At 49.3% G+C, this 26,428-nt stretch overlaps 1 protein-coding gene across 12 annotated transcripts in view; it reads right to left on the bottom strand.

The window, feature by feature from the left end:
- FAM193A (family with sequence similarity 193 member A) overlaps window positions 1-26,428 on the bottom strand; it is a 172,722-nt gene that overhangs the window by 61,742 nt on the left and 84,552 nt on the right. For 8 of the 12 annotated variants that reach the window (XM_033856552.2, XM_073804765.1, XM_033856548.2 and 5 more), the window contains 5 exons: window positions 13,739-13,884; window positions 13,233-13,400; window positions 9,856-10,090; window positions 4,030-4,154; window positions 2,931-3,065 (listed from right to left, as the gene is read on the bottom strand). In XM_033856552.2, coding sequence (XP_033712443.1) covers window positions 2,931-3,065; window positions 4,030-4,154; window positions 9,856-10,090; window positions 13,233-13,400; window positions 13,739-13,884 — 809 coding nt within the window. The remainder of the gene's footprint in view (window positions 1-2,930; window positions 3,066-4,029; window positions 4,155-9,855; window positions 10,091-13,232; window positions 13,401-13,738; window positions 13,885-26,428) is intronic. The other 4 variants (XM_033856545.2, XM_033856546.2, XM_033856543.2 and 1 more) reach the window with 3 other exon arrangements.

Raw genomic sequence — 26,428 nt, 5'->3', positions numbered from 1 at the left:
CTGGGATCAGTGATACCACACCAGACACGCCTTCTAACCACACACTAAGTTACACCTATGCGCTCACACTCAGACTCAGACACACATGCACTTACAGACACATGTTCTGAAATGGAGATGCTCCCATGTTAAGTGAGGAAAGGACTGCGTCACCACGTGTAAAGATGCACATGTGTGGGAGGCGTGGACACTGGAAAAAATCTGGAAGCAGCACCCAGTTGTTTCTGGTACCTACCTTACCTACCTCTCCAGGGTTTCCTTTGCTTTCAGAATTGTATTGCAATGACAATCTAATAATTTTATAATGAAAATAAACAACAGCGATTTAAAAACAAGAACTTTTCCATGGGTGCAGACACCTTCCCTTCCACCCTGGTGACCACTGCACAAAGACGCACGTCGTGCGAATGGACTCATTCTTGCCGAAGCCGTCTACACCGGCTCCATCACTTCAAGGAGGGAGCACGCGGAAAACAAGGTCACTGAAAAGCTGTGCAGGAAAGCCCAGAGCCAGGAAAGGGCACGACGCGACCCACGTGGTGATGGGGCTGGCTCAGACACCGAGGCTGTCCCCAGGAAACAGAAGTCCTCAAGACCCAGAATCCAGGGCCTCTCGAGGCCCCCCTGGCTCCACCCAGCACGTGGGTGCCTCCAGGCCTGAGAGCACGGCAGCCCACGAGGCAGCGGTCTTCTCCTCAACCCCTGCCTCTGCAACCCTGCTTGTCACAAGCTGATTTCCACTCTTCGTGCAAACCCCACCTTGCCCGTTAGGCCACCCAGAAGACTGGGGTGGAGGCGGAGGGGACTCATGCTCTCCCCCGCTCCTGCCTGAGGTGAGAACCGCTCCCCTCCTGTCCTACGCGCAGACTCTACTTAGAGCCAGTGGAGGGCAAAGCAGCCGGGGGTCCTGGGACTTCTGTGGTGGGGCACTCAGAGCACAAGCTGTAGGCACAGGGCTGGAGTCCAGAGAGGAAACAGGGAGCTGCTAGACTGCAGAAAGTGTCCTCAGGGTCAACAGCATCAATGGGTCAGCAGACAGGTTACTACCTACATATTCACTCTGCAAACACATGACAGTTAACAGCTGGTAATATCTATTATGAATATTGTCTATGTGAAACAATAAGTGATAAGGAAAATGAGATAAAATCAGTTCAGGTATGTTTACTTACAAGCCTAATTAAACATTCCCCTAACAATGAATATATCAATATACTTAAAATAAAGACCAAATTGGGCAATAGCTACTAAAACCACCACAACAAATAAGGAGAGACAACGGGGCTCCTGGTCTTGCCAGAGGGATGGAAGCAGACTCGGACAGAGCTTCTGGTTTCACACGAACTCTCAGGCAGCACAGACAGTGAGTGGCCTGCTGGAGGACCCAGACCCTGGCATCGCTACACGACAAACGGAGCTGGTTCCTTAATGGGTAAGTTGTGAGGGAAAGTGGATAGGGGTGGGGCCTGCATGTTAAAGCATCTCAAAAGGCAGGGAGAAAAAGGGGACAGGAGTGGGGGTCAGTGTTTAACGGTGACACAGTCTCCATCTGGGGTGACATCCAAGTTTTGGAAATAGTGGTGACAGTTGCCCAACGTTATAAATGTAATTAATGCTACTGAATTGTACACTTTAAACTAGTGAACTATATGGTGTGTGAATTCTATCTCAATAAAGCTGTTAAAAAGCAGAGAGACATAACTTTCCTAAATTAAGTCAGTTCCTTGAATGAAGTCAACCTTTGGGTAGATCATTTGTATTTAAAAAAAGAGAAAAAAAAAACGACAGCAAATAAAAATCAGGCAAGACTATGGAAATGCACATGAGTAATAAGAGAATAAAGAACGGGGGACTTCCCTGGCGGTCCAGTGGTCTAAGACTCCACGCTTCCACTGCAGGGAGCACACGTTTGATCCCTGGTCGGGAAGCTAAGATCCCGCATGCCGGACAGTGTGGCCAAAAAAAACAAAAAGAGAGAGAATAAAGAAAGGGAATCACAGGATCGCTGTGCAAGACAACTGAGTGACAGCTCTGGGCGAGGCTCCTGGGCCCGGTGGGGCATGCAGACGGACTTGCTTCTAGGTGAGCACGCTGGGTTGGGGCTAAGGGATGTTCACCTGCTATCAATCCATTCAGCTTACATTTACTTTGTGTAGTTTTCTGTATCTGTATTTTACTTTATAATAAAGTTAAACAAAATGCAGGCCCAGAGACCAAGCGTCAGTGTTACGATACTCACAGCTATGGATTCTGTGTGCCACAGACACAGTTATCACTTTAGGGGTAGTGCTTGTATGTAAGTTGTCACAAAATTTTTAGGAGTTGTTAACTAGGTATCTGTAAACTAGAAGTTCAAATCTGAATTGTTCTTGGGTCCAACAAAGGTGTCCCCTGGGGAACTTGAAGGAATGGCTCCTTCTGGCGCCCCAGACTCCTGGGGAACGCCCTGCTTGCCTTCTCCCCAGCTTCCATCCCCATCTCTATGCACCCTGTCCCTCACCCGCTCCTGGGAGCAACTCTGCAGCTTGGCCCCAGGATTAACACTGAAGACTCTAAACCACTGCTGATCTTTGGAGACTGACCACCATTCACAACGAACAAGATGAGAAATCCAGAGCCAGGGCACAGGAAAAAGTGGGGTTCTACAACACGTTTCAGGTTTCTGCCACCCACCCATGGTTTGATGAGAGGCCCATCAAACTCCCTGGCTCACCAGAAAAAGAAAAAACAAGGCTAAATACCCTGGAATGCTGCTATAAGGACCCCCACCCCCCCCCCCCGCCCACGCACACACAAGATGCACGTCTTTTTATAAGAAGTGCTCTTGCTGGATTTGAGCATCGTAACTGGGCACAATCTCCATGAGGGTCGCTCACGTCTCATGGAGGCATGGACACTCGTACAGGACACGCATGTCTCTGTGCACCCACCATGGAACGTAACGGCGCTGTCGGAGTGGTGCGGGAGCTGCTGGAAGCAGGGTGCGGGCCACACCAGTAACTCTTTGTCCTGACCACCTTGGCCCCAGTCCTCCTTCCCCAGCTGCTTTTAAGGTTATTCTTGCTCTGGAGGTAAGGGTGAGAAGTGGGAATAGCTAGGACCCCTCAAATAGGAGTTAGGAATACAGGAAACAAAGACTGGATTGAAACATGGATTTCAAGAGAAAAAAAAAAATAGGTGACTATTGTGTAAGTTAACTACAACAATAATATATTGACGTAAAAATAATTCCCCTTCTTTGCGAATCTGGCCCAACCATATTTTGGTGTGGACCTTTAAACCAAGATGACTACAGTCTGTGCTGTTCTATGATGCGTCTACAGCCTGGGAATCTGTTCCCAGGTGGTAAGCAGATGAGGAACAAAATGACCCGCTGCAGGGCTGAGGTAGCTCACACCTGGCTCTCTAGCACAGGGACAGCAGATCCAAGGAGGGGCCCAATTTGTCAAGCCACCTCGGAGCAAACACCCCCGGCTGCACTTTCCCCTTCCCCCTCACCAGGGCAAGCGACCTGAGGCTATACTTGGGACTCCGGGCTTGGCACACCTGATGAAGCCCCACGGAAGCTCTACAGCAGTAAGAAGAGCCCAAGCCATGAGCCACGATGTGGAGCGAATGCTTGAGAGACCTGACAGCGTGTCTAATACCTCCCCTAGCGCCCCAGAGCCCCTTAACACCACCAGCCCTCCCCCGGCCCCCCAAGTGCCCCAGCACAGACCACACCACAGCCACCTGGCAAAGCCTGGGACTTGTCAAGTGAACTGCTATGTTTACCGCAGCTTTTCCTTATTCAGGAGAAATCTGTGATGCTAAACCTTAGTAGCAATGATACTGGGTTTATTATTTTAAAGTTCAATCATATTACTCTTTGGGTTTTGAGCTTTCAACCAAACTGTATTTTCCCCTAAGCCCGGTAATTTTCTGGCAAGAACTGCCCCTGCAGTGGCATTCAGGTGCGCACCTGCTGCACCCCAGGGACAGGAGCACGCCGTCACGCCAGCAGGACACATGCAGGTGAAGACCGAGTACCTGATCTGCGACACCAGTGCCGGCAGGCTGCTCTGGAGAAGTGGCTCCGAAAAGACCAGATCTTCAAAGAGGTGCTTATTGTGCAGCTCCCACGTAACCTGGAACTTTTTCAAGTGTTCATTTTCCTAGTGAGATAGATACACAGAAGATACATCCAATCAAAGACTGAAAAATTCCCAGAAGGGTTTCTCCCCCCGCCCCCAAACCCACATCCTCTGTCCAGGCCCAGAACATTCTGCTCATGAGGGGCTGCTACTCCCTGTGCATCCAGCCTCCCTTCCAAATGACTCGACACAAAACAAAGGGGTGGCGAGATGCACACAATGAGGGGACAGAAGAGAGAAACCAGCGTACACGGCCGGCAGCCACTTCTCATAGCCATGCCTCCCAAACGTACTGCAAGCCCTACCTCTCAAACAACTTGAGTAAACGCACACAAATCCTCTGATGCCGAAGGACAAGCACTTCCGCGCCTGTCTCGAGAAGTCTCCCGTTCTGACAGACACAGTAACTTCCCTGCTAGTGACAATGCGGGGAAGGTCAGCTCTTTCTTTCCCTGCTAAACATGGGCAACCTCATCAGTTACTTTCGACAACAACTTTTGAACATTTGGAAGCATTCTGGCCATCACAGCGAGTGACCTCCAGAGAGGACAGGGTGACCGGGGCAGACAGCGCCACGACCTCCCCACGTGCAGCGTTCATATTCAACAGCTCTGGCCGCAACCACGCGTGTGTGAACCCACACGTCCATCTGTCAGTCACACGTACACTACTCGTGGCGCATCACCTCGCACCTGGGGAAACATTCCTCACCTGAGTGACGGACGGTCTGGAGAGGCTTCACTGGGCATCACACTCCAGTCCCCTCTGAACAGGTGACGCATGCCGCCCCATGTACTGGTCTGTTCCTATTTACTGTGTAGCCCAACTGAGCTGAAATTATGACACCTGGAGACGTCAGGACACGATCTACACGTGGAGATCCCATTGCTCTGTGCCCTGATCACCAGTGGACGGAGGGGCTGAACGAGCAACTCAGGGTGAGCACACACCTGCAAGACGCTGCTGAGCACGTGTGCTCCTGCCCTACCATGCACGCACACCTGCTCTCGAGTTGCACGCAGCCCTCTGCCTGTACTCGAGACCCGCACAGAGACTCGGCAGGGCACCTACGGCATCTGCAGGAGGGCATCTATGGCAACTGCAGGAGGGCATCTATGGCAACTGCAGGAGGGCATCTATGGTACCTGCAGGAGGGCGTCTATGGCACCTGCAGGAGGGCATCTATGGCACCTGCAGGAGGGCGTCTATGGCACCTGCAGGAGGGCGTCTATGGCACCTGCAGGAGGGCGTCTATGGCACCTGCAGGAGGGCGTCTATGGCACCTGCAGGAGGGCACCTATGGCACCTGCAGGAGGGCGTCTATGGCACCTGCAGGAGGGCGTCTATGGCACCTGCAGGAGGGCGTCTATGGCACCTGCAGGAGGGCGTCTATGGCACCTGCAGGAGGGCATCTGTGGCACCTGCAGGGAGCCTCAAGCCCTTGACTCTGGCAACGTTCCCAGTGCCTGTCCTCACTGCACGTTTAACCGAAACACCAGTGCCTCCCAGGTCTAAGTTTTATCATTCTTGTTTCACACGCAGCATCTCTCGGAGCAATCACGATACAGGAAAGCTGGGTGGGGCAGAAGACCAGGGCCTGGGAACCGAAAAACTAGGCCCAAGGCCTGGAATGAGGCCTGATTACAAGCACATAATTTTAAGAACGTGCTTGTAATGATGACACAGCCACCGAGGCAGTGAGGAAAGGACGTGTGTCACACACTTCAGCAGAGGCCACTCTGCACAGGCGCTGTGCCAGCACGAGGACACAGAGACTAGCGCAGCAGGTCCCTGACTGCCGCGAGTCCCCAGGGGACAGAGGATTGGCGACGGTCTGATTTATGATTTGTCTCCATGACCAAGGAGCTAAGGCAGCAGCCAGACTAGGCCCTCAGCCAGATGACAGAGGGTCCAGGGAAGGCGTCCAGGAGAGCCGAGGGCCTGCCTGGTCTCCCCTGTCAATCTCTGGGACAGAGTCAACAGTCCCTGCCCGCCAGCCTGTGAGCAACCCTGGGCACTGAGTTACAATACTTGCAAGGGTGGGACCACAGCTCTGGATGTGGGCTCACATTAACTAAAGGTAATAAAGGTAAAGACCGATTTATGAGGAAGATGTTTGACATTTTTTATGAAACCTGAAAGTATACTTCCAGGTGAGTCATGCAAGAGAAACAGCAGACCCCAAGCTCGTTTCACAACCTCAGATCAACTTGGGACGACAACACATGCTAGTAGTGCGAGTACTTCCCGTGGGCCACCCTGAACTTGGTGCTGCCGTGCCCCATTCACAGGCCGGAAACAGTGTGCAGAGGCTGAGCAACATGCCCTGGGCCTGGGGGCACGGGGTGTGCGGGGGGGGGGTGCCGCCACAGCTGCTACGAGAGACGAGACCCGGGGGTCGGCGGAGACTCGGTGCTGCCCCAGCCGCAGGCCAAAGAAACAGCTCCCGGATGGCCTGAGCCTAGGCACGTCCACCCAAACCACTCTCACTTCTCACTTCACCTGCAGGGAGGTGCTTGGGGGTCGGAAGACGAAAGAGCAAGTGTGCACAGTCAAGTCCTACAGCAGAGCTTGAGAAACGGCTGGAGACGCAAGGTTCTTCTGGCCTTGTAAATGGACATTCAGACTTCACAATTCTTACAGCCTGGGAAGGCATTTCCTAGGTGAATGGAGGCCTAACTTTGGTCCCAGCTTTATTTCAGTGTGTACAACATTAGAAAACCTGTGGCTGGTTTGATGCCCAGGACACGAGCACACTTCCCAGGAAAGGCATGTGTTTGAAGACACCTCTCTACGCCCTGACACGGTCCGTGGCCCTGCGGCGGCAGGAGGCCCGGAGGGGCTGTCTCCAGAGAGGCTAAGCGAGTGAGCACAGCGTGAGCCGGCAAGTGTGCACGGCGAGGGGGCTTGCCGCTTCAGGGACAACTGACCCCACTTGTGGCCAAGCCCAAAATCCGAGCTCTCAAGCAAACATCAGAACTTTGGAAAACTTACATCTGCCACTGTGGCCTTGAAGCTTCTCCACATTTAAAGATCTTTCTGAGGAGGGTCACAGGGACGGTGACAAAGGCCATTTTTTATATTGAATAGCGTGTTGCCTAACATGACACTGAATATCTTCAGCAAGATCTGTGTAGCTCACTCGGTGAACCAGTGTTTTCAAAATGACCGACGTCTGATGCTAGAAAACGACCTGAAGCGTGAGCCACACCAGTGGACTGTGACGGAACAGAGCCGGCTCAGCTCAGTGACCCGGTTTCAGGTTCTACACTGCAGCTAACCATTAAGAAGCACTGGGACTCCGGTGTATTCTCTCAAAGAAGAATTTCCACAACAAACTGAAAAGTCTATTAGACTATTCTTCCAAATACATATCTGTGGGAGGCCCAATTTTCTTCAAAAACTTCAACCAAAACAACCTATGAAGATACACGGAGCACAGAAGCAGATGTAAGAACACATATGTCCTCCGTTAAGCCACACTAAAGAGATGTGCAAACATGTAAACGGTGCCCCTCTTCTTACTAAACGTTTTGTTTTGGAAAACAGTTTTTTTATTTAGAGATATGCTGTCTATGTTATGCAATGAGCTGTTATTTTAAAAGTGATTTAATGAATATCTTTAAATTTCTCCGTTTTAATTTCACCACAGTAAATATTGATAGATAATATCTGCACAAACAAATGCTATTTGGGGCTCTCCGTTTTTAAACGGAAAGGCGTCCAAGTCCAAAAATGCTGAGACTCTGAGACACGGACTTGGAAGTTAAGCTCACCTCGGCTCTGTCAACTCCTACCCTGCTCAGATCACGGGGTAGACCCGGAAAGACGCTGTTATAAATCTGTGAACTGTTCTCAATCCGGTTTGAACACCCCAAACACAAAAAGAGATTTTTGAGATAACTGGGACATTTTTCTGAGCGCACAGAAATCACCATCAGTTTTCTCAGGTGTGACAACGGTACAGTGGTTACATGGGATGAAGTGAGCTCGCAGAGGGGATCTGCGTGTTGCCCGACTCACTGACTTCTAGGTTTGGGGGTTTTCACATCACATCAACAGCCCCCCACCCCTGCCAAGGTCACCCTAGGCACAGGCCCTTGCTGTCCCTCCTGCGGGCAGGGTCTCTCCTGCCCCCTCACAGAAGCTGTGATCATCTGTGGTCCCAGCATTATGTGCTGGACCTAGGCTGTACCTCCTTTCTCCCAGGACGAGAAGAAATCTTTGGAGGGAATGCTGGCTTCTGAGCACATGACTTTCTCAGGATTCCACCAGCTTTCGATTTGTTTTTCCCTCCAAGGCTTCTTGCCTTTCATGCCAACTCAGCAATGCGTTTTAAAAGGTTCTACCTTGATTTAGCCTGTGTTATCCAGAGTTCAGCTGTCTCCCCTGGAGGAAGGAAGGGTCCAGGTTACTGGTGTGGTGTCTCACTGGAAACCAAAGTGAGTATCTCCACGTGCAAAGCCAAGTGAAATAGATCACTGACCAAACAGCTGTATTCTGAGCTTAGAGCTTATGCTCAATAAGCACGGTTCAAATTATTTTCCGGTAGCTGAGTAAGATGGCGTGCACTCTAACCGGCCGAGGAGGGTGAGGCTGAGCTGGCCCTGGCTGGCTGGGGGGCAGCAGCAGCTCTCCGCACCGCTCTGTGCACCAGGCTCAGGCCAGTGATGGCACAGGGGAAGCGGCAGGGGAGCTGGACTTCTGGAGGACGGGGAGACATTCAGTGAGCCAGGGGCGGGTGCTGCTTGGGACGCCCGGGGGTCAGCCCCTCAGGCTCGGTGCTGAAGAGGGTAACCGCCCGCCCATGCATTCACCCGCTCATTTTCTCACGGTGGGTGCTTCCCTCGAGGTTTTCGGGACTCACTTGCAGGAACGGCAATGCTCTACTGAAGTGATGCCGCTTGAGGAGCTCTGTGAACCCCCCGAAACTACCTGCAAAATGGTTAATTTTTCTATCGAGGTCTATCAACTTTAGAGTCACATAAAGACCTTATGCTTAAAACCTTCGGAACCACTGGTTACTGCATTTGTTTCAAAATGCAGTTTTACCACTAAGAAAGCACCCAAAACCAGCCCAATGAACTCTCACTTAACAGTAAAATTTGAGTGATGATGAGAAACTCCACAGACTATTAGTAAGTCGAGAAAGCAAAGACGGCTTGTCCCTCTGTCCAGCCGGCAGGTGCGCCTGAGGCTGTCGAGGACCAGGCCCAGGAACTGAGTTTCTACCAGAGGCCTCCTTCCACCCCGCTGTGGTCATCTCCCTTCTGAGGCAGTCAGAGACCGCCCACAGGGGGTCAGCGTCTCACGTGGTTCTATGACCCTATCCTCAGTCCAGCGCTGGGCTGGTGAGTAGATCAGTAATGGTGAGCCGGGGGGCCGGACACAGGTGCCCTGCCGTCCCCCATGCTCTGCACTCCACCTGAGAACACAGCCCCCATCTGCAGAATTCACAGCACAGCCACTCCTCTGTCTCCTTCCTACTGTCACCCACTCCGGCCCTCACCTCACACGGTCCCCACACCGTGCCCCCAGGACCCAAGGTCCCCGAGCAGTATTTCCGCTTTCATCCAGCAGCCAAGTCCAGAGGGGAGAGAAAGAGGAGAGGAATCAGGCCCCCAGCCCCGCCTGCACATCTCGGAGGAGGGGAGGGGCGTGACGGGCCTCCAGACCCCCTGCTCCTGCCCCCCGTCCCGGGCAGGGGACATAGCCGACTCACCAGGGTGCCGAGGAAGGTGCTGATGGTGCGCGCCGCCTGGCACAGGGCACCGTACTCCTCGAGGAGCAGGGAGATGAACTGGTGCGCTTGCGGGGGGCCCTGCAGGGCGGACGGCGACTTCACCCTGGATGCGGCCGACAGCTGCCGCAGGAGCCGGACCTTCATCTCTAGCACGTACTCTCTGGCCTGCTGCTCCAGCCGCTGGTACAGCTGGTAGGGGTCCCGCTCGCAGAGCCTGCACAGGAGAGAGAGTCACCACTCGCCCGCAGGGGGACCCTGGGAGCCTGGGGGTGCCCACCTAACAACGACCGCCATCTTCTCACAGTCAGCCTGCTTGACAGAGGGGGAACCCCCAGAGTCACTGGCCAAACAGCAGTGACCGGCGTCCACTGAGAGCTCGCTGTCAACCCCCAAGGCGACGCCGGGTCAGACGCGAAGCCACATGGCTGGGCGAGTCCCCGGACTCAGGCAGCCAGCAGGTAGCAGAGTGGGCACAGCGGAGCCGCGCGGGGGCCACAGAACTGCCAAGCCCGGGAGACCCCAGCACTCATCTCTGACCGCTTATATGCGGACAGCGGAAAAGCCACGGCCCCCAGGGGTGACACCTGGCTGCAGCACGGGAGCGGGCTGCTCTTCCTTCTTCCTAGGAATTCAGTATCTGATCCAAATGGGCTGCTTCTACTATTTTCATAATCAGAAGAAACTTTACAGACAGTGTATCTCCTTTTAAATCATCCCACCAAAAGATACTAAAGGCGTAAGAGAAAATGTGTAAGCTGAAGGTCAGAGACAACAAGTCAATACACGCCCCATCAGGCCACACAGCAACGATCATCTTCACGAATTTCTTCCCTAACTTGGAGAGCATCAACTTTTACAAACTTGTTCTATAGTAACTGGCATGACTATGTTTCAAGTGACCACTCGTTTCAGCTGTGCACTTCTGAGGAGCCTCCAGATGGAAACCTACATCCGATGAAGCGACAACTACAGCACCCGCCTGGAGCCCGTCACCAGGAGGAGCCGCTGGGACAACCACAGCACCCGCCTGGAGCCCGTCACCAGGAGGAGCCGCTGGGACAACTACAGCACCCGCCTGGAGCCCGTCACCAGGAGGAGCCGCTGTGACTTCCGCACCCACGCTGTACAATACATTAAGCTGTAGCTCCTGGATTTGGGTAGTGGATCCTTTCACCTCTGGGCACCACGCTGGGTCAAAAGAGAAGACTGTAAGTTGTCACCTATTCCACTTTTAAGTGACCACACTACCTAGGTTGTAAAAGACAAGAGCCGAGTGAAAATGGAACTTGTGTAGCCTTACAAAAAACGTGGCCAGAGAAACAGTAAGAACCGATGGGACTCCCACTGTGGTGAGTCTACTTCACACAGATATATTGACTTTCTAGCTTAGCATGACAATCATAATTTTAATTACCAGTACAGCAACTGTTCTCTGAAACAGAAGGTATTTCATCTCTTAAAGGAAAGTCACAGAAGACTCAAAATGACACAGGGACAATCGAACTTACAAGGAGACTGGATGCCTCCTTCTTGGTTCTCTTCGCCTGCTGGAATTAGACATGCGTTGCATTTTATTTCTTTGTCCATTTCTGTATCTTATAAATTTAATGACTTGACCACATGGTACTTTTGCAAGTAGACTTGTAAAAAGCGCTATGGCCAAGGGGCAGGAAGATGAAGATGCTGTGGAAGCTCACCCAGCTGTGCGTTCAACAAGCACTGGGCCCAGGCGGCTGTGTCAAAGCCACAGCAGGAAGACGCCAGGAGAACAAACTCTCAGGCCGCTGGATGCTCGGAGCACACACACATACAGAGCGTAATTCCAGGTAGTGGCGGCAGTAACACGATAAAAAAGAAGGGAAGGGTTGATAAAGAATGATGCGGGAGGCCCCTCGGAGTTCAGGTCAGGTGGTCTCTTTGAGATGGTGACTCTGAAGTCTAAAGTGAAGGATGGAAGGGAGGAAAAAGAACCCTGAGCAAGGAAGAACATTCCAGACCGAGCGAAGAGAAGAAACCAGCAGGTCTGTGGAGGACGGCACGAGAGCCAGTGTGGCTGAACGCAGTGATGATGTGCGGAAATGGGGGGCGGTGGGAGGGGGAGGCAGAGCGGCAGGATGCCAAGGGCCACGGAAAGGGGCAAAGGAGAATCGCCGCCAGCTGTCAGGTCCTAGACACGGCCTTTACAGACGGCCCTTCCCGGTGTGTGCTGGCGTTCAGACAAGAGAAGGGTCCTTAGACATGGAGACGAGGAAAAGCGTAGGACGTGGAAAACATGTGGAAAACACGCGACATATATATACCTGGACCTCAAATGGCGGCGTGGAATGTTTCCATTCTTAACGGTGTGTTTCGTTACTAGAATACTGCTGTTTCCCAAACCTCTCTGCCGTAACGTCCCATCTGAACAATCGTTTACTGAGCATTTCCTTCCAACCGTCTCTGATTTTACTCTGGCCTCTTCCGAAGCATTCACAAGCTGTGAAGCTCCGAGTGTGACGTGCAGGTTATATGTGCGTTCCTAATATTCACTAGGAAAGCTAACTTCTAAAAAAGGCACACACCACCCAGAGCCATTTCACGTAGTCAAACCCTAGACACACCGGCCGAATCACTAACTAGTTAATACAGCCCATAGCCAGTCACCACCCCCATCTCCAGGAGGAACTCTACAGTACAGCGAACAAGAGGTTACAGAACCCCAAAGGGGCTGCATTCAAAACATGAAAAAAGGACCAAAATGAGAATCAGTTCATGGAACGTCTCGCTCAAATTTACTGCTTTTATTGGGAACATCTCCAAACAGAGGAAACAAATGGTACAAACTCTAAGGAAGAATAAAAATTACACCCACTTCAAACTCTGTGCTGTCACTGAGCACAAGGTCCCCGCCTGCGCGAGCGCCCTGCCGGGAGTCCCGCCCAGTGAGGAGCACCTGTGTGAACCGGCCTGTGACAAATGGCTCTCCATCCGCCACCGGACCTCACGGGGCCTGGGTTTTCCTCATCTCCTAAGCGGCATAACTGCCTCTCCTCCGCGGGGCAATAGAGCAGGAGTGCCTGAGAAAGTGCTCAGCGCCATCGCGGGCACAGCAAGTGCCCAGAAGGAGTCTTACTGTCAGCCTCAACACTAAGGAAGGAGACAAGTACGTTCGCTTTCATTACACAGGTAATAAGCCTTCCATCAGAATGAGAATCTGAGAGTTCACCCAGCCCGTCTGCTGCAGGCCTGCCACGTGCCCGGGGCCGAGCTCGCGGGACAAGCTCTCCCAACCCCGAGAGGGGAGTCCCCCCGGGCAGAGGGGAAGCCCGCCCGGGTGGGCGGCTGGTGGGGGAGGGCCGCGCCTGGGCAACACGCACCTGTCCACGAGCTCCTTCACCCCCTCCTTGTCGGGCACCAGAGACTGGTCCTGGTCGTCCGCCAGCGGGGTGCCCGCCTGCCGGTAGATGCAGCGGACTGTGTAGCGCACTTCCGACCAGTAGTTCTGCAGCTGCTGAGGTTCCCGCTCCGCCTCTGCCGAAATCTCCCTGAGGACAAACGCCCACAGGACCGGCGCCATCAGCCCCGGCACAGCCCCCAGGGCCCTTGGCTGTAAAGGCTCCCGTGGGCCCTGGTCCGCCTCGGCCGAGCCGGGACCCGAGACCAGTCAGGACCCGCGCGTCTGGCTCCTCTTCCCAGGCCTCTGGCAGCGGCAGTGACGGCCTCCCCAGCCTCCAAGTCGGAGGCATCCATCGACCTGAGACCCTAACTGTTTCGGGGAGGCTCCCGCCCTCTGTGAGGACGTGCCTCCTCCCACCAGTCGTCAAGGGCAGCAATGAAGGAGGACCCCACCCCCCGCAGGCGGAGGGCCCCCCCATACCCGTACCTGCGCTCGCTGCAGGCCTCGCAGGCGCACGCGGTGTCCGAGGGGGCGGCTGTGGGTAACGGCTGAGCGCCCAGGGTGAGCCTCCCGCCACCGGCCTCGGGCTGCGAGCTGCCGAGCGGGGAGTGAAGAAGGAAGTCTTGACCCTGCTTTAGAGAAAAGAGAACAGACTCATTATGAGTAATGCTCACGGCCCAAATTCGTTACTAAGTATTCAGGACAATGCCTTTTAGAAAAAATGGAAAACCTACACATCAAAAAGAAAATATTTCAGCCGACACTACATAGGAAACTTTCTCTCTGACACCCAAGAATTTTGTCTGGAACCGATTATTTTTCTACCTTCTGATAGTCACATCATAACCCCACGAGGACGGTCCATGAATCTCCTTCACACATTAAAAAAGAGCGATTCTACTCCCAGTGCCCTAACTGGTACCTGCAACCACCATCCCGGGGGACGCCGCTCGGCAGAAACCTGAGCCTCTGCCCCACAACGTCCAGGAGGAGGTGGGCTCAGACCCTGCCACCCCGCGGCCGCCATGGAGATCACGACCCCTCACCTCCCCCTGCCTAAGAACATGGTCCCACGACCCGCACAGCCGCCACCTGGTCCCTCGGGGACGCGGGCTCCAGGTTTAGGGCTGAGGACCCACACACAGTGCAGGAAGGTGCTTGCACGTCCCCCCAGGGCTCGTGAGCAGGGCAGCCAGCTCCGGCCAGCGCCCCAGTGGCCTGAAGAGAAGGGCCAAGTCACAGGAAAGGCTCCTGAAGGGAGGACAGCATCGCTCCTCCTCCCATCACCGTCAGGTCAAGTGCAAAGGCTCTGAGACAAGCCCGGCTCAGCCCTCAGCTGGGTGCCAACGCCCCCGCCTGCGGCCCCACCCCATCCACTGCTGGATGAAGCGCAAGAAAGTCCTCCAGTGGAGGGGCTGGGAGCAGGGGAGCCACTCCCAAGCCGCGGGTAGGGCTTGCGCCATCATTAAAGAACACCCCCAGCCCGAAAACGTTCCTGCTGGGTGAGCGGACCCCGGAGTTACACCGGGGGCAGAGCGGGGACGGGGGTGTCACACAGTCCCCAGCAGGCAGTCAGTGCAAGGGCTCGACTGAGGCCTAGGAAAACCTCGACAGGGCCTCCTATGGGCAAGAGCCACCTGCCATGGACGACCTGTGAGGACCGCAGGGCCTGGGCACCAGAGGGGACCACAGGGAGACCAGCAAAGAACGGAAGAGTGGGGGGCGGGGGTGGCAAGGGGAAGGCCGCAGGACAGGCACCGCTGCCCTCCAGCCCCGCAGCATGCCCTTGGGTGACGCCGACGTCACTCATGGAAGCTGGGGGAGAAGCTCTGAACCAGATGAGACACTTGTGTTTTCTGCAGATGGGACATGCATTCCTGACAATGAGACAATGCGGATTCTAACTGTGCCTGGAGAGGCCACGGGTCTGACGGACAAGTCAGCGAGGGGCAGGAACGGGCGGTCAGACGAGACAGGTCTGAGGCGGTGGTGGAGGAAGCAGGCTGCTCCCCGAGAGCAGCGAGGCCGCGCGCCCTACCTCCACCCCCCACGCACCCACACTCCACCCCACCCACGTGTCCAGCCCAGCCGAGGCCACTGTCACCCACCCCAGGCCTGGATACCACAGTGCTACAGCCGCCTTGCACACCGAGGGTCCGTTCTCCAAGCAGCAGCCAGAGTGGTGTTTAACGCACGAATGAGACCACACAGATCCCTGCAAAGACCCGCCCACACCATCTGAACAGACTCTCATGTCTTCCCGCTGTCTTCAAGGTTGGCCAGGACCAACGTCTGCTTTTATTTCACTGCACTTGCTCCCTTCACCCAGAGGGCTAATCTACTAAGCCTTTGAATGGCTTCCGACAAAAGAAGAATTCTCTCCATCAATCACGCCTCAGCTAAAAGATACCTACTCAGGGGGGCTGGCTGAACCAGTTCTCAATTCTTGCGTCTCAGCTCCAAACCCACCACCTTCTGCCCTGCAAACACTGCTCCTCTGCTGTGGTCGGCACCTGGCCTCTTCGGCAGAGGCCTCCCTCCTGGTCCCCGGCTGCAGTGGCCCACTCCTACCACTCGGAGGCCGAGGGACCAGGTGCAGCCCCTGCTCCGGCGAGCCCGCCGGCCGCTGCTCCAGCCTCCCAGCAGCCCCTCTGCTCCAAGCGTGTCCTCGAGCCCTCCCCTGACCCCGAGTGGCTGCTCCCTGGATGCACCACGACTGTATCCTTAGAGCTCCCTTCTCGGGTCTGGGCATGGGTCTCCCGTCACTAGCTCACCACCCTCCACATTCAAGTGACCCTGTTCACATCCGTGGTGCGCTGCCGCCTCCTGACCTTGGTCACCCTGGCTAATGTCTGACATCACAAACTGCTATCTGAATTCCTGGGGTTTTCCTGTTTTAGACCTGTCTTCACCACAAGAAGATCAGTTCCGTGAGAGCAGGACCCGTTCTGACCCTCCTGCCACTGCACACGAGCACCAGCGACGCTGCCTGGTACCCTGGGCAGACTCGGAGCAGCGGCCAAGAACCTGAAAAACCTTTCCTACTGACACGGGAGGAAGCTTCAGACCTTTCAAAACAGGGCGCGTGGCTACCATATGGTAAATCCTTAAACGTGTCACCTCACGGTGCACATCTTACATTTAACTTCAGTTACTGTGTTATGCCCAAGTCCAACACAGTTTAAAAGAATACAACACAAAATCCAACACTTCAACAATGCGAAATATACAACGTCCAGCATCGAATAACAAAGCCAAGAGGCAGGAAAATACAACACAGAACCAGGAGGGGAACCAATCCACAGAAACAGACCCCAAATGACAGAGACGGTGCGACCAACAGACAAGGCCCTGGAACTGGAGACTACGAATAAACTCCATATGCTCATGAAAGCAGAGGAAAACAAACATGGTGAGCTGAGAGACCAAAGATGCAAAAATACGCAAATGGAAGTTCTGGAGATGAAAAATAAAAAGTATCTTGAAAGAAAAAATACATGAGATAGACTTAAGAGCCGATTACACCCAGCGGAATATCAATAAACCTGAAGACAAGTAACACAAATAAATATCCAAAATGAAGCACAGCGAGAAACAGGATTGAGAAAAACAAACAAAGCATTTGTAAGACAAAATCAAGATGTCTAACACACAGGTAATTGTGTCCCAGGAAAAAAGGGGCTAAATCATGGAGGATTTCCCAAATTTGATGAAACTGTAAACTGACATATCTTAAAAGCTCCTGCAATCCCAAGCACAGTAAACCAAAGCTAACAACCAAGTCACACAGAGCAAAACTGTTAAACACCAGTGAGAAGTACACAGCTGAGAAGCAGGCAGAGGAAATCACCCCTTCAGTCTACAGGAGCAAAGAGAAGAACAACAACGCCACTGCGCATCAGAAACAGGTTGGGCAGCAAAGACCTGACCTACAGCCTAGAATTCTGAACGAAAGTAACAGTTAAAAATGAGGGCAAAATAAAAGCTCTCAGTCAGACAAACAGAGGCTTCCCTGCAGGACAAGAAATGTTAAAGGCAGTTCCAGTTAAATGGCCCCAAGTGGAGATGTGGGGCTACACATGATGAAGATGTGGGCCAAAGACCCCTCTCATTTGTAAACTCTTTTAAAAAGATAACTAACCTGGGGGGGTGGGGTGGGTGGGGAGAGGGATAAATTAGGAGTTTGGGATTAGTGGATACAAACTACTATATATAAAATAGATAAAAAACAAGGTCCTACTGCATAGCACAGGGAACTATATTCAATATCCTGCAATAAACCATAATGGAAAAGAATATGAAAAAAGAATATGTATGTATAACTGACTCACCTTTGCTGTACACGAGAAACTAACACAACACTGTAAATCAACTCTACCTCAAAAATAAGAGAGAGACTAAGCAAACTATGATATCAGAATGATGGAATACTCTGCAGCCATTAAAATATGTATAGAGTCTATACAGAGATATGAAAAAAGCAAGTTAACTATTTAAAGCAAAAATAATAAAAATCTATGGTAAAGTTTACAAGAGATATGCAAAAAATATATGACTACACTAACACAAAAAACGGTGGTGCTCTGAGTACAATATTGAAAGGTTCTTACACTACATATTAAGTACATAATATTCTTTGAAAGCAGAGGCTGAAAAATTGAAGATATATACTGTAAACTCTAGAACCATTAAAAATTATGAAACAAGGTGATATAGGTAATAAGCCAAGAGGAGGTAAAACAGGGTCATAAAAATATTCGGGGACTTTCCTGGTGGTCCAGGGGTAAAGAATGCACCTCAAAATGCAGGGGACGCGGGTTCGACCCCTGGTCAGGGAACTAAGATCTCACATGCCACGGGGCAACTAAGCCCACGTGCCATAACTACTGAGGCCACGCACCTCCACTAGAGAACCCATGTGCCGCAACTACAGAGCCCACACGCCCTAGAGCCTGCACGCCACAACTAGAGAAGAGAAAACCTGCACACTACAACTAGAGAGAAGCCCATGTGCCTCAACGAAGATCCTGCATGCTGCAACTAAGACCCGATGCAGCTAAAAATAAATAACAAATCTTAAAAAGAAAGAACGAAAGAAAGAAAAATATTCAATTAATCCAAAAGAAAAGACGGAAAAGAAGAACAGCAAACAACAGATGGGAAAAATAGGGGGGAAAAAAAAGCAAGATGGTATATTTAAATCCAAACTATCAATAATTACATTAAATGGAAATAAATATTCCAATTGTTAGCAGAGATGGTCAGACTGGATTAGAAAGCAAGAGCCACTATGTTTTCTACAGGAGATTACAAAGACACAAATAGGTTGAAAATAAAGGTTAGGAGACAAATTCCATGCAAGCACTAACCAAAAAAAGCTGGGTGGTATTAGCATCAGCAAAAGTTGGCTTCAGAACAAGGAATACTGGCACCAGTGAAGGGGACGATGAATATGATGATGATAAAATAATAATGACAACGAGACTGATTCAACAAGAAGCAATAACAATGCTAAACGGGTAAGCACTCTAATAACAGAGCTCAAAATACGTGAGGCAGGAATTAAAAGGATAAATGTAAAAGTCCACAATTACGTCTGGAAATTTCAACACTCCTTTCAATTACTGGACTAGACGGAAACATCAGAAAGGGTGTCAACGTGACCACCACCGTCAACCAATCTGATCTAACACTCACAGTACACTCTTCCCAACAACAGCAGAACACAAATTCTTTCAAGTGCACATGGAACATTAACCAAGACTGAACACAAAACAAATGTCAACACGTTAAAAAAAATTCAATCATATTAAGTACGTTCTCTGATTACAATGATAATAGTAATAAAAAGGTCAAAAGGTACAAACTTCCATTTATAAAATAAATTATGTCAAGAGGATCTAATGTACAGCATGGTAACTGTGTTAATAATGCTCTACTGCATATCTGAAAGGTGTTAAGAGAGTGTATCTTAAAAGTCCTCATCACACACAAAAAAACCGTTTTTGTAACTATGTATGATGACGGACGTTAAGTAGACTTACTGCAGTGATCATTTTGCAATCTATACAAATACTGAATCATTATGTTGTACACCTGCAACTAATAGAATGTTGTATGTCAATTATACCTTAATTCTGGGAACTCCCTAGTGATCCAGTGGTTAGGACTCAGCACTTTCACTGCCAGGGCCCAGGTTTGATCCCTGGTCGGGAAACTAAGATCCCGCAAGCTGTGTGGCACAGCCAAATTAAAAAATACATATATATACATATACCTTAATTTAAAAAGATATCTAGAAAACACACCAAATTATAAGGAAGTTTAAAAACACACTTCTAAATAACCCATGGGTCAAAGGATAAATCATGCTAAGAGTAAGTATAAAATATTTTGAACAGAATGAAAAACACAACATATCGAAATTTGTGGGATGCAGCTAAAGGAATGCTTAGATAGAATTGTCGGGAATAAAACACATATCAAAAAAGAAGAAAGATCTCAAATCAATGATGTAAACTTCTACCTTAAGAAACCAAGAGGGCTTCCCTGGTGGTGCAGTGGTTGAGAGTCCGCCTGCCGATGCAGGGGACATGGGTTTGTGCCCTGGTCCGGGAAGATCCCACATGCCGCGGAGCGGCTGCGCCCGTGAGCCATGGCCTGCGCGTCCGGAGCCTGTGCTCCGCAACGGGAGAGGCCACAGCAGGGAGAGGCCCGTGTACCGCAAAAAAACCCAAAAAACAAACAAACAAACAAACAAAAAAACAAAAGAATAAATTAAGTATAAAGTAGAAAGAAAGAATAAACCTAAGAGCAGAAATTAACAAAATAGAAAATGGAAAATCAAACCAAAATGTGGTTCTTTTCCCTTTTATTGAAAAGATCAATGAAAATGATAAACCTCTAGCCAGGCTATCAGGGAGAAAAAGAGACAAAAACAAAACCCAAACAACTGATATCAGGAATGAAAGGGAGGGCACACAATCACTACAGATCCTGTGATAAATTTAAAAATAACAAGGGAATATTCTGAACAACTTCACACCAATATATTTGACATAAAAAGGGCGAATTTCTTTCTCTCCCCAGTTTTACTGAGATACAACTGACATGTATCACTGTATATGTTTAAAATGTACAGCAAAACGACTTGACTTGCATATACTGTGAAATGATTATGCAAATTTCTTTAAAGACAAAAATTAACAAAGCTCACTCATGAAGAAAGACAATCTTTACTAACTAAACTGGACTCACAGTTCAAAACCTTCCCAATAATGCCAATTCTAGGTCAAGAGAGCTTCACTGGTGAATTCTACCAAACATTTAAGGCAGAAATAATACCAATTCTATGCAAACTTTTCCAGAAAATTAAAGAAGAGAGAATACTTCCCAGCTCATTCTAAAAGGCAAATATTACCCTGACACCAAAACCACACAAAGATATTGTCAGACAAGAAACTTAGAGACTAATATCCTTCATGAACACAGATGCAATAATCTTTAGCAAAACAGTAGCAAATCCAATACAGCAATCTATAAAAAAGATAATACACCATAACCCAGCGTGGGTTAACCCAGGAATGCAAGGTTCATTCAACATTTCAAAATTCACCATGATTAATTTTGTTAACAAACTAAAAAAGAAAAGCTCTATGATCATCTTAATAGATGTAGGAAGAGAATTTGTCAAAATTAAATATCCATTCATGATAACTCTCAGCAAACTAAAAACAGAAGTAAACTTTTTCAACCTGATCTATACTTAATGGTGAAAAACTAAATGCTTTCCCCTTAACACTGGGAACAGGGAAGGATGTCTGCTCACACCACTTCTATTCAACATCATACTGATGGCTCCAGCCAACGGAATAACGAAGAAGAAAAAAAAAGACATACAGATTGGAAATGAAAAAACACATTATTTTTAGATGATGTGATCAACTACGTAGAAAACCCTACAGAGTCTACCAAAAGACCACTAGAATTAATAAATGAATCTTGGGACTTCCCTGGTGGTCCAGTGGTTAAGAATCTGCCTTCCAATGCAGGGGACACAAGTTCAATCCCTGGTTGGAGAACTAAGATCCCACATGCCGCGGGGCAATGAAGCCCAGGCGCCACCAACTACTGAGCCCACGCACCACAACTAGACAGCCCGCATGCCACAAACTACAACTCTGCAACTAAGCCCGTGCGCCATGACTACAGAGCCCACGCGCTCTGGAGCCCGCGTGCCACAACTAGAGAGAAGCCCACGTGCCGCAACAAAAGATCTCGTGTGCCGCAACTAAGACCCAATGCCGTCAACAAATAAATAAATAAATAAATGATTTTAAAAATAAATGAATCTTCACAGGATATAAGGTCAATATACAAAAAACAGTTACACTTCTATAGACTAGCAATAAATGATTGGACACTGAAATTTTTTTACAAGTACTATTTAAAATAGCAAGAAAAAGATGAAATGCTTTGGAAATGTTTCAATACGCTGTTTGTAAAGCCTACATATTGAAGACTACAAAACTACTCTAAGAATAAACTTAAAAACTAAATAAATGAAAAGTCATATCATGTTCATGGACTGGGAGACTCAATATTACTTTGATGTCATTTCTCCCCAAATTGGTCTACAGACTCAACACAGTGCCAGTTAAAATCTCAGTGGGTTTTTCTGTAGAAACTGGCAAGATGATTTTAAACTTTATATGGGAATGCAAAGGACCTAGAACAGCCAAACACTTTTTAAGAAGAACAAAGCTTGAGGATCTTTACTACCTAATTTCATAACTTACTATAAAAAGCTTCAGGAATCAGGACAGTATGGTACTGGCAAAAGCATGGGTACACACGTAGAGTGGAAGTCCAGAAGTAGACCCATACATACAGCATCAACTGATTTTTGACAGAGATGCCAAGGTATTTCAATGAGGAAAAACAGCATTTTCAACAATAGTTCTTGAACAACTTCATGCCCATATACAAGGATGAACCTCAACCCTTACTTCACAAAAGATACAAAACTTCACTCAAAATGGATCAAGAATCAAACGCAGAAGCTCAAACTGTAAGACATCTAGAAAAAAACACAAGGCAAAAAAATCTTTATAAACTTTGGGTAGCAAAGATTTCTTATACAGAACACAAAAAGCCCAAATCATTTAAAAATTGATGAACTGGACTTGACCAAAATTAAAATTTTTTGATGTTCAAAACACAGTGTTATTGGGACTTCCCTGGTAGTTCAGTGGGTAAGACTCCACGCTCACAATGCAGGGGGTCTGGGTTCGATCCCTGGTCAGGGAACTAGAGCCCGCATGCATGCAGCAACTAAGAAGCCCGCATGCCGCAACTAAAGGATCCCGCATGCCGCAACAAAGATCCCACGTGCCACAAGACCCAGCACACCCAAAACAAATGAATAAATAAATATTAAAAACAACAACAACAACAGTGTTAATGTAATGAAAAGGCAAACCACACTGGGAGAAAATGTCTGAGAAACATACCTGATAAAAGGCTTGTATTCAGAATATATAAAGATTTCTGGCAACTCAACAGTAAGACAAACCACCCAATTAAAAATATGCAAAAGGTTTGAACAGTCATTTCACTAAAGAGACAGAAAATAAGCACATGAAAAGATGCTCAACAAGTCATTAAGAAAATGCAATTTAAAACCATAATGAGATAACACTACGAGCCATTATCAGACTGGCCATAATTAAAGGCTATCAATATCCAACCTTGGTGAGGATGGAGATACAAAGGAGAAGTCTCATACGCGGCTGGGAAACAGTATAAGCGTTTTGGAAAACAGCATGAGAGGTCCTTATAATGTTAGTCACACACTTACCCACAACCTAGCAATTCCACTCCTAGGTATTTACCAAAGAGAAATGAACTCTGTCCAAACAAAGACTTGTACTCACATGTCACCAGCAGCTTTATTCATGATAGCCCAAACGAGGAAACACCACTGTCCCTCTATTGGTGAGTGGATAAACTGTGGTTCATCCATACAGCGGAATACTGCTCAGAAATCATTAACTACTGATACATGCAAGAACATGATAAGACTTACAAGCATTACATTAAGCTAAAAAAGGCAAAGACTACCATTCAGATTATCTTTCTGTGAGGCTGACTCAAGTTCTGCCCTCTTGATCTGACAATTCGTGGTAGCAGTGACCCATTTTATTAGCACAACCACTTTCATGAGGTTCATTACAAAGGAATTTTATATGTTTGCATTATGAACCAAGACTCAACAGAGCAAACATTCGAGATAAGGACGACTGTTAACAAACTCTTAAATGGTTGGTTTCAATTGGAACTACATGCCTTTGATTAGAACTGTGGTCATGGTAACTATTAAGAGAACCTGGCTACTTAGTGTAAAACGCAAGACTTACATTTTAACAATATATAGGTGAACACAGACACAAATGCTAATGTCCACAACCAAAAGCCTTTATACATCAGTCAACCCTGAAAACAGGAAAGTAGAATATTAATTTGTTAAGTAGTCATCCTTGTGGCAGGATGCCTGAGGGCTACACAGGCCCCTTTAAAGAAAAAACAGGGACTTCCCTGGTGGAGCAGTGGTTAATAATCCACCTCCCAATGCAGGGGACAGGGGTTTGATCCCTGGTCCGGGAATATCCCACATGCCATGGAGCAACTAAGCCCGTGCGCCACAACTACTGAGCCTGCGCTCTAGAGTCCACGAGCCACAACTACTGAGCCCGCGTGCCTAGAGCCCGTGCTCCGCAACAAGAGAAGCCACCCCAATGGGAAGCCCACGCACCACAACAAAGAGTAGACCCCGCTCGCCGCAACTAGAGAAAGCCCGCGCACAGCAACAAAGACCCAACGCAGCCATAAATAAATAAACAAATAAATAAATAAAATAATAAATAAATAAAAGAAAAAATAATTCTCCAGAGTACCATCTCCCACTCCCCCACACCAGACTTAAAACTATTTTCGTTGCTTAAACAAACACAAATGTAAAATGCAACATAATTTATGTTTTTAAGGCCTTTTTATAACTATAAAAAACCAAGCTGGTCTACAACTTAAATACAAAACCCCCTGAAAATCATTAAAATTCAAATTAACGTTATTTTAAAGACACAGATGGGGGAATTCCCTGGCGGTGGTCCAATGGTTAGCGCTCGGCACTCTCACTGCTGAGAGCTGGTTCAATCCCTGGTCAGGGAAATTAAGATCCCACAAGCCTCACAGCAGGGCCAAAAAAGAAAGAAAGAAAAAAAAGGATGATTCGTTGAAACCAAATTGCTAAATTCAACACAGCCTGGTTCTGACAACTAAGTGCAGGCAGGCTCTCCTGAGTGGGTCTCTGCACAATGTCTCCACCATCCCACCTCTTTGCCTGTCTGAATTTCTCCTGCACAGAGCGGGTCACACCTTTGATGGGTCTTTGCTTGGCTTCAGCAGAGAATGTGAATATCAAGACAACTTCTGCTGCTGCCTCAGTAAGCCTGAAAAGCAGTGCACCCAGGCCCACAGAAGTCAGGGGCAAAGCCTGCCACACGATCTGAGCCTGCCTGCCCCATTATCAGAATACAAGCCGTCAGAGAACTCACAGATCAGGAACACACGTCCACAGCCCCAACAAGGTGTGAACTCCACTGTACAGGAAGCATACTGTAAACATTCTTAAGTCCTGAAACATTACCTGTGGATACAAATCAAAGGAAGGCTCGGTCCTTCATTCAAAAATCATTCCCAGGTACCTGCTCTGTGCCAGGCCTGTGTAGACACCCTGAGATGGGTGAGACAGGAACCAGGGCAAAGGAGCTGCAGTAGAAACTCGGCGTGGGGTTAGGGGGTGCCAGCAGGTCGGAAGGGCTGAGGCGCATGCCGGCGATAAAGGGTAAGTGACTCTGCTCTCAGTTACCCTGGGGCCAGGCCTCTGCTGAGCCTGTTCAGCCGAGCCGCCCTGCCTGGCTCTCTCTCCAACACCGGACGCTGCTGAGGGGGAAGGTCCTTGCCGATGGGCAGTGATGTCTCCACCTTCAACAAGCACCTCAGGCTGTCCAGCAACCCGGATGCCCCGCCAGCTCACTGTTCTCACTGAAACCTTACCCACTCCCTTGCTCCTTCCCAGTCCCCTCAATCCACTCTCGCTCTCAAAAACAAGTTTATAAAAAAATTCTGGCAGCAATTTTCTCAACTTCTACACTCCTCACCCGACCTTACTTGCATCCTCTACAGGCTTGCCTGCAAATCTGTCTCTTCCAGAATCAGGCTCTCCTGTCTTAGTGGGACCTCATGAGGGCACCATCTGTCTACCTTACTGCTCCCCCACCCCAGCCTCAAGCTCTGCCTCTCTGATGCCAAGCCGAGGTGAGAACACAGGCGACCGGGGCTCAAGTGCTGCTGGCGCTCACTCCAGAGGCTGGGGCTGCCTTACGAATGTGTCTGAAGTACCTGTAACCCAGCAACTCCACTCCACAGATAAACACTCTGTGATGCCTGGGCTCAGGGATGCCCGGAGAGCTGGTAAAACATCCCTTCTGGGGGTGTCTGTGAGGTGTCTCCGGAGAGACCAGCACTGGAATGGGCAGGCTGAATACCGAAGCCAGCCCTCCCCAGTGAAGATGGATATCGTCCACTCCTCCGAGGGTCTGAACGGAGTAGAAAGGCAGAGAGATGTCCACCTTCTGCCCTCGGACACCAGCGCTTCCGGTCCTCCGGCTTTGCAGAATGTGCACAGTGAGACTTCTGGCCTCCATAACCACTTGAGCCAGTCCCTACGAAAAACCTCTTCTTTTCTTTTCCCTATCTATCTAACTATCCATCCATCCATCCATCCACCCATCCATCTCCTGTTGGTTCTGTTTCTCTGGAAAATCCCGACCAAAACACACCCTAACAAAACTCTTACAAACGAGTACCAAGAGATGGATATATAGATGCCCGACGGCATTTTTTTTTAAAATAACTGCAAAACCCAGAAAACAACTCTGTATCTTCCAACAAAATTTGTTTAAGTAGTATTTTTTAATGGGCATTTTGTTTTCGATACTGGGCTTCAATATTTTCCCCCAGTTTTATGGAAAAATAATTGATGTACATCACTGTAAACTTTAAGGCATACAGCATGATGGTTTGATTTACCTATATTGTGAAATGATTACCACA

The sequence above is a fragment of the Tursiops truncatus genome, chromosome 5 (genome assembly GCF_011762595.2).
Source record: "Tursiops truncatus isolate mTurTru1 chromosome 5, mTurTru1.mat.Y, whole genome shotgun sequence".
NCBI lineage: Eukaryota > Metazoa > Chordata > Mammalia > Artiodactyla > Delphinidae > Tursiops > Tursiops truncatus.
Note: the sequence above shows the minus strand (reverse complement) of the source record. Positions and strands in the feature narration are given on the sequence as shown.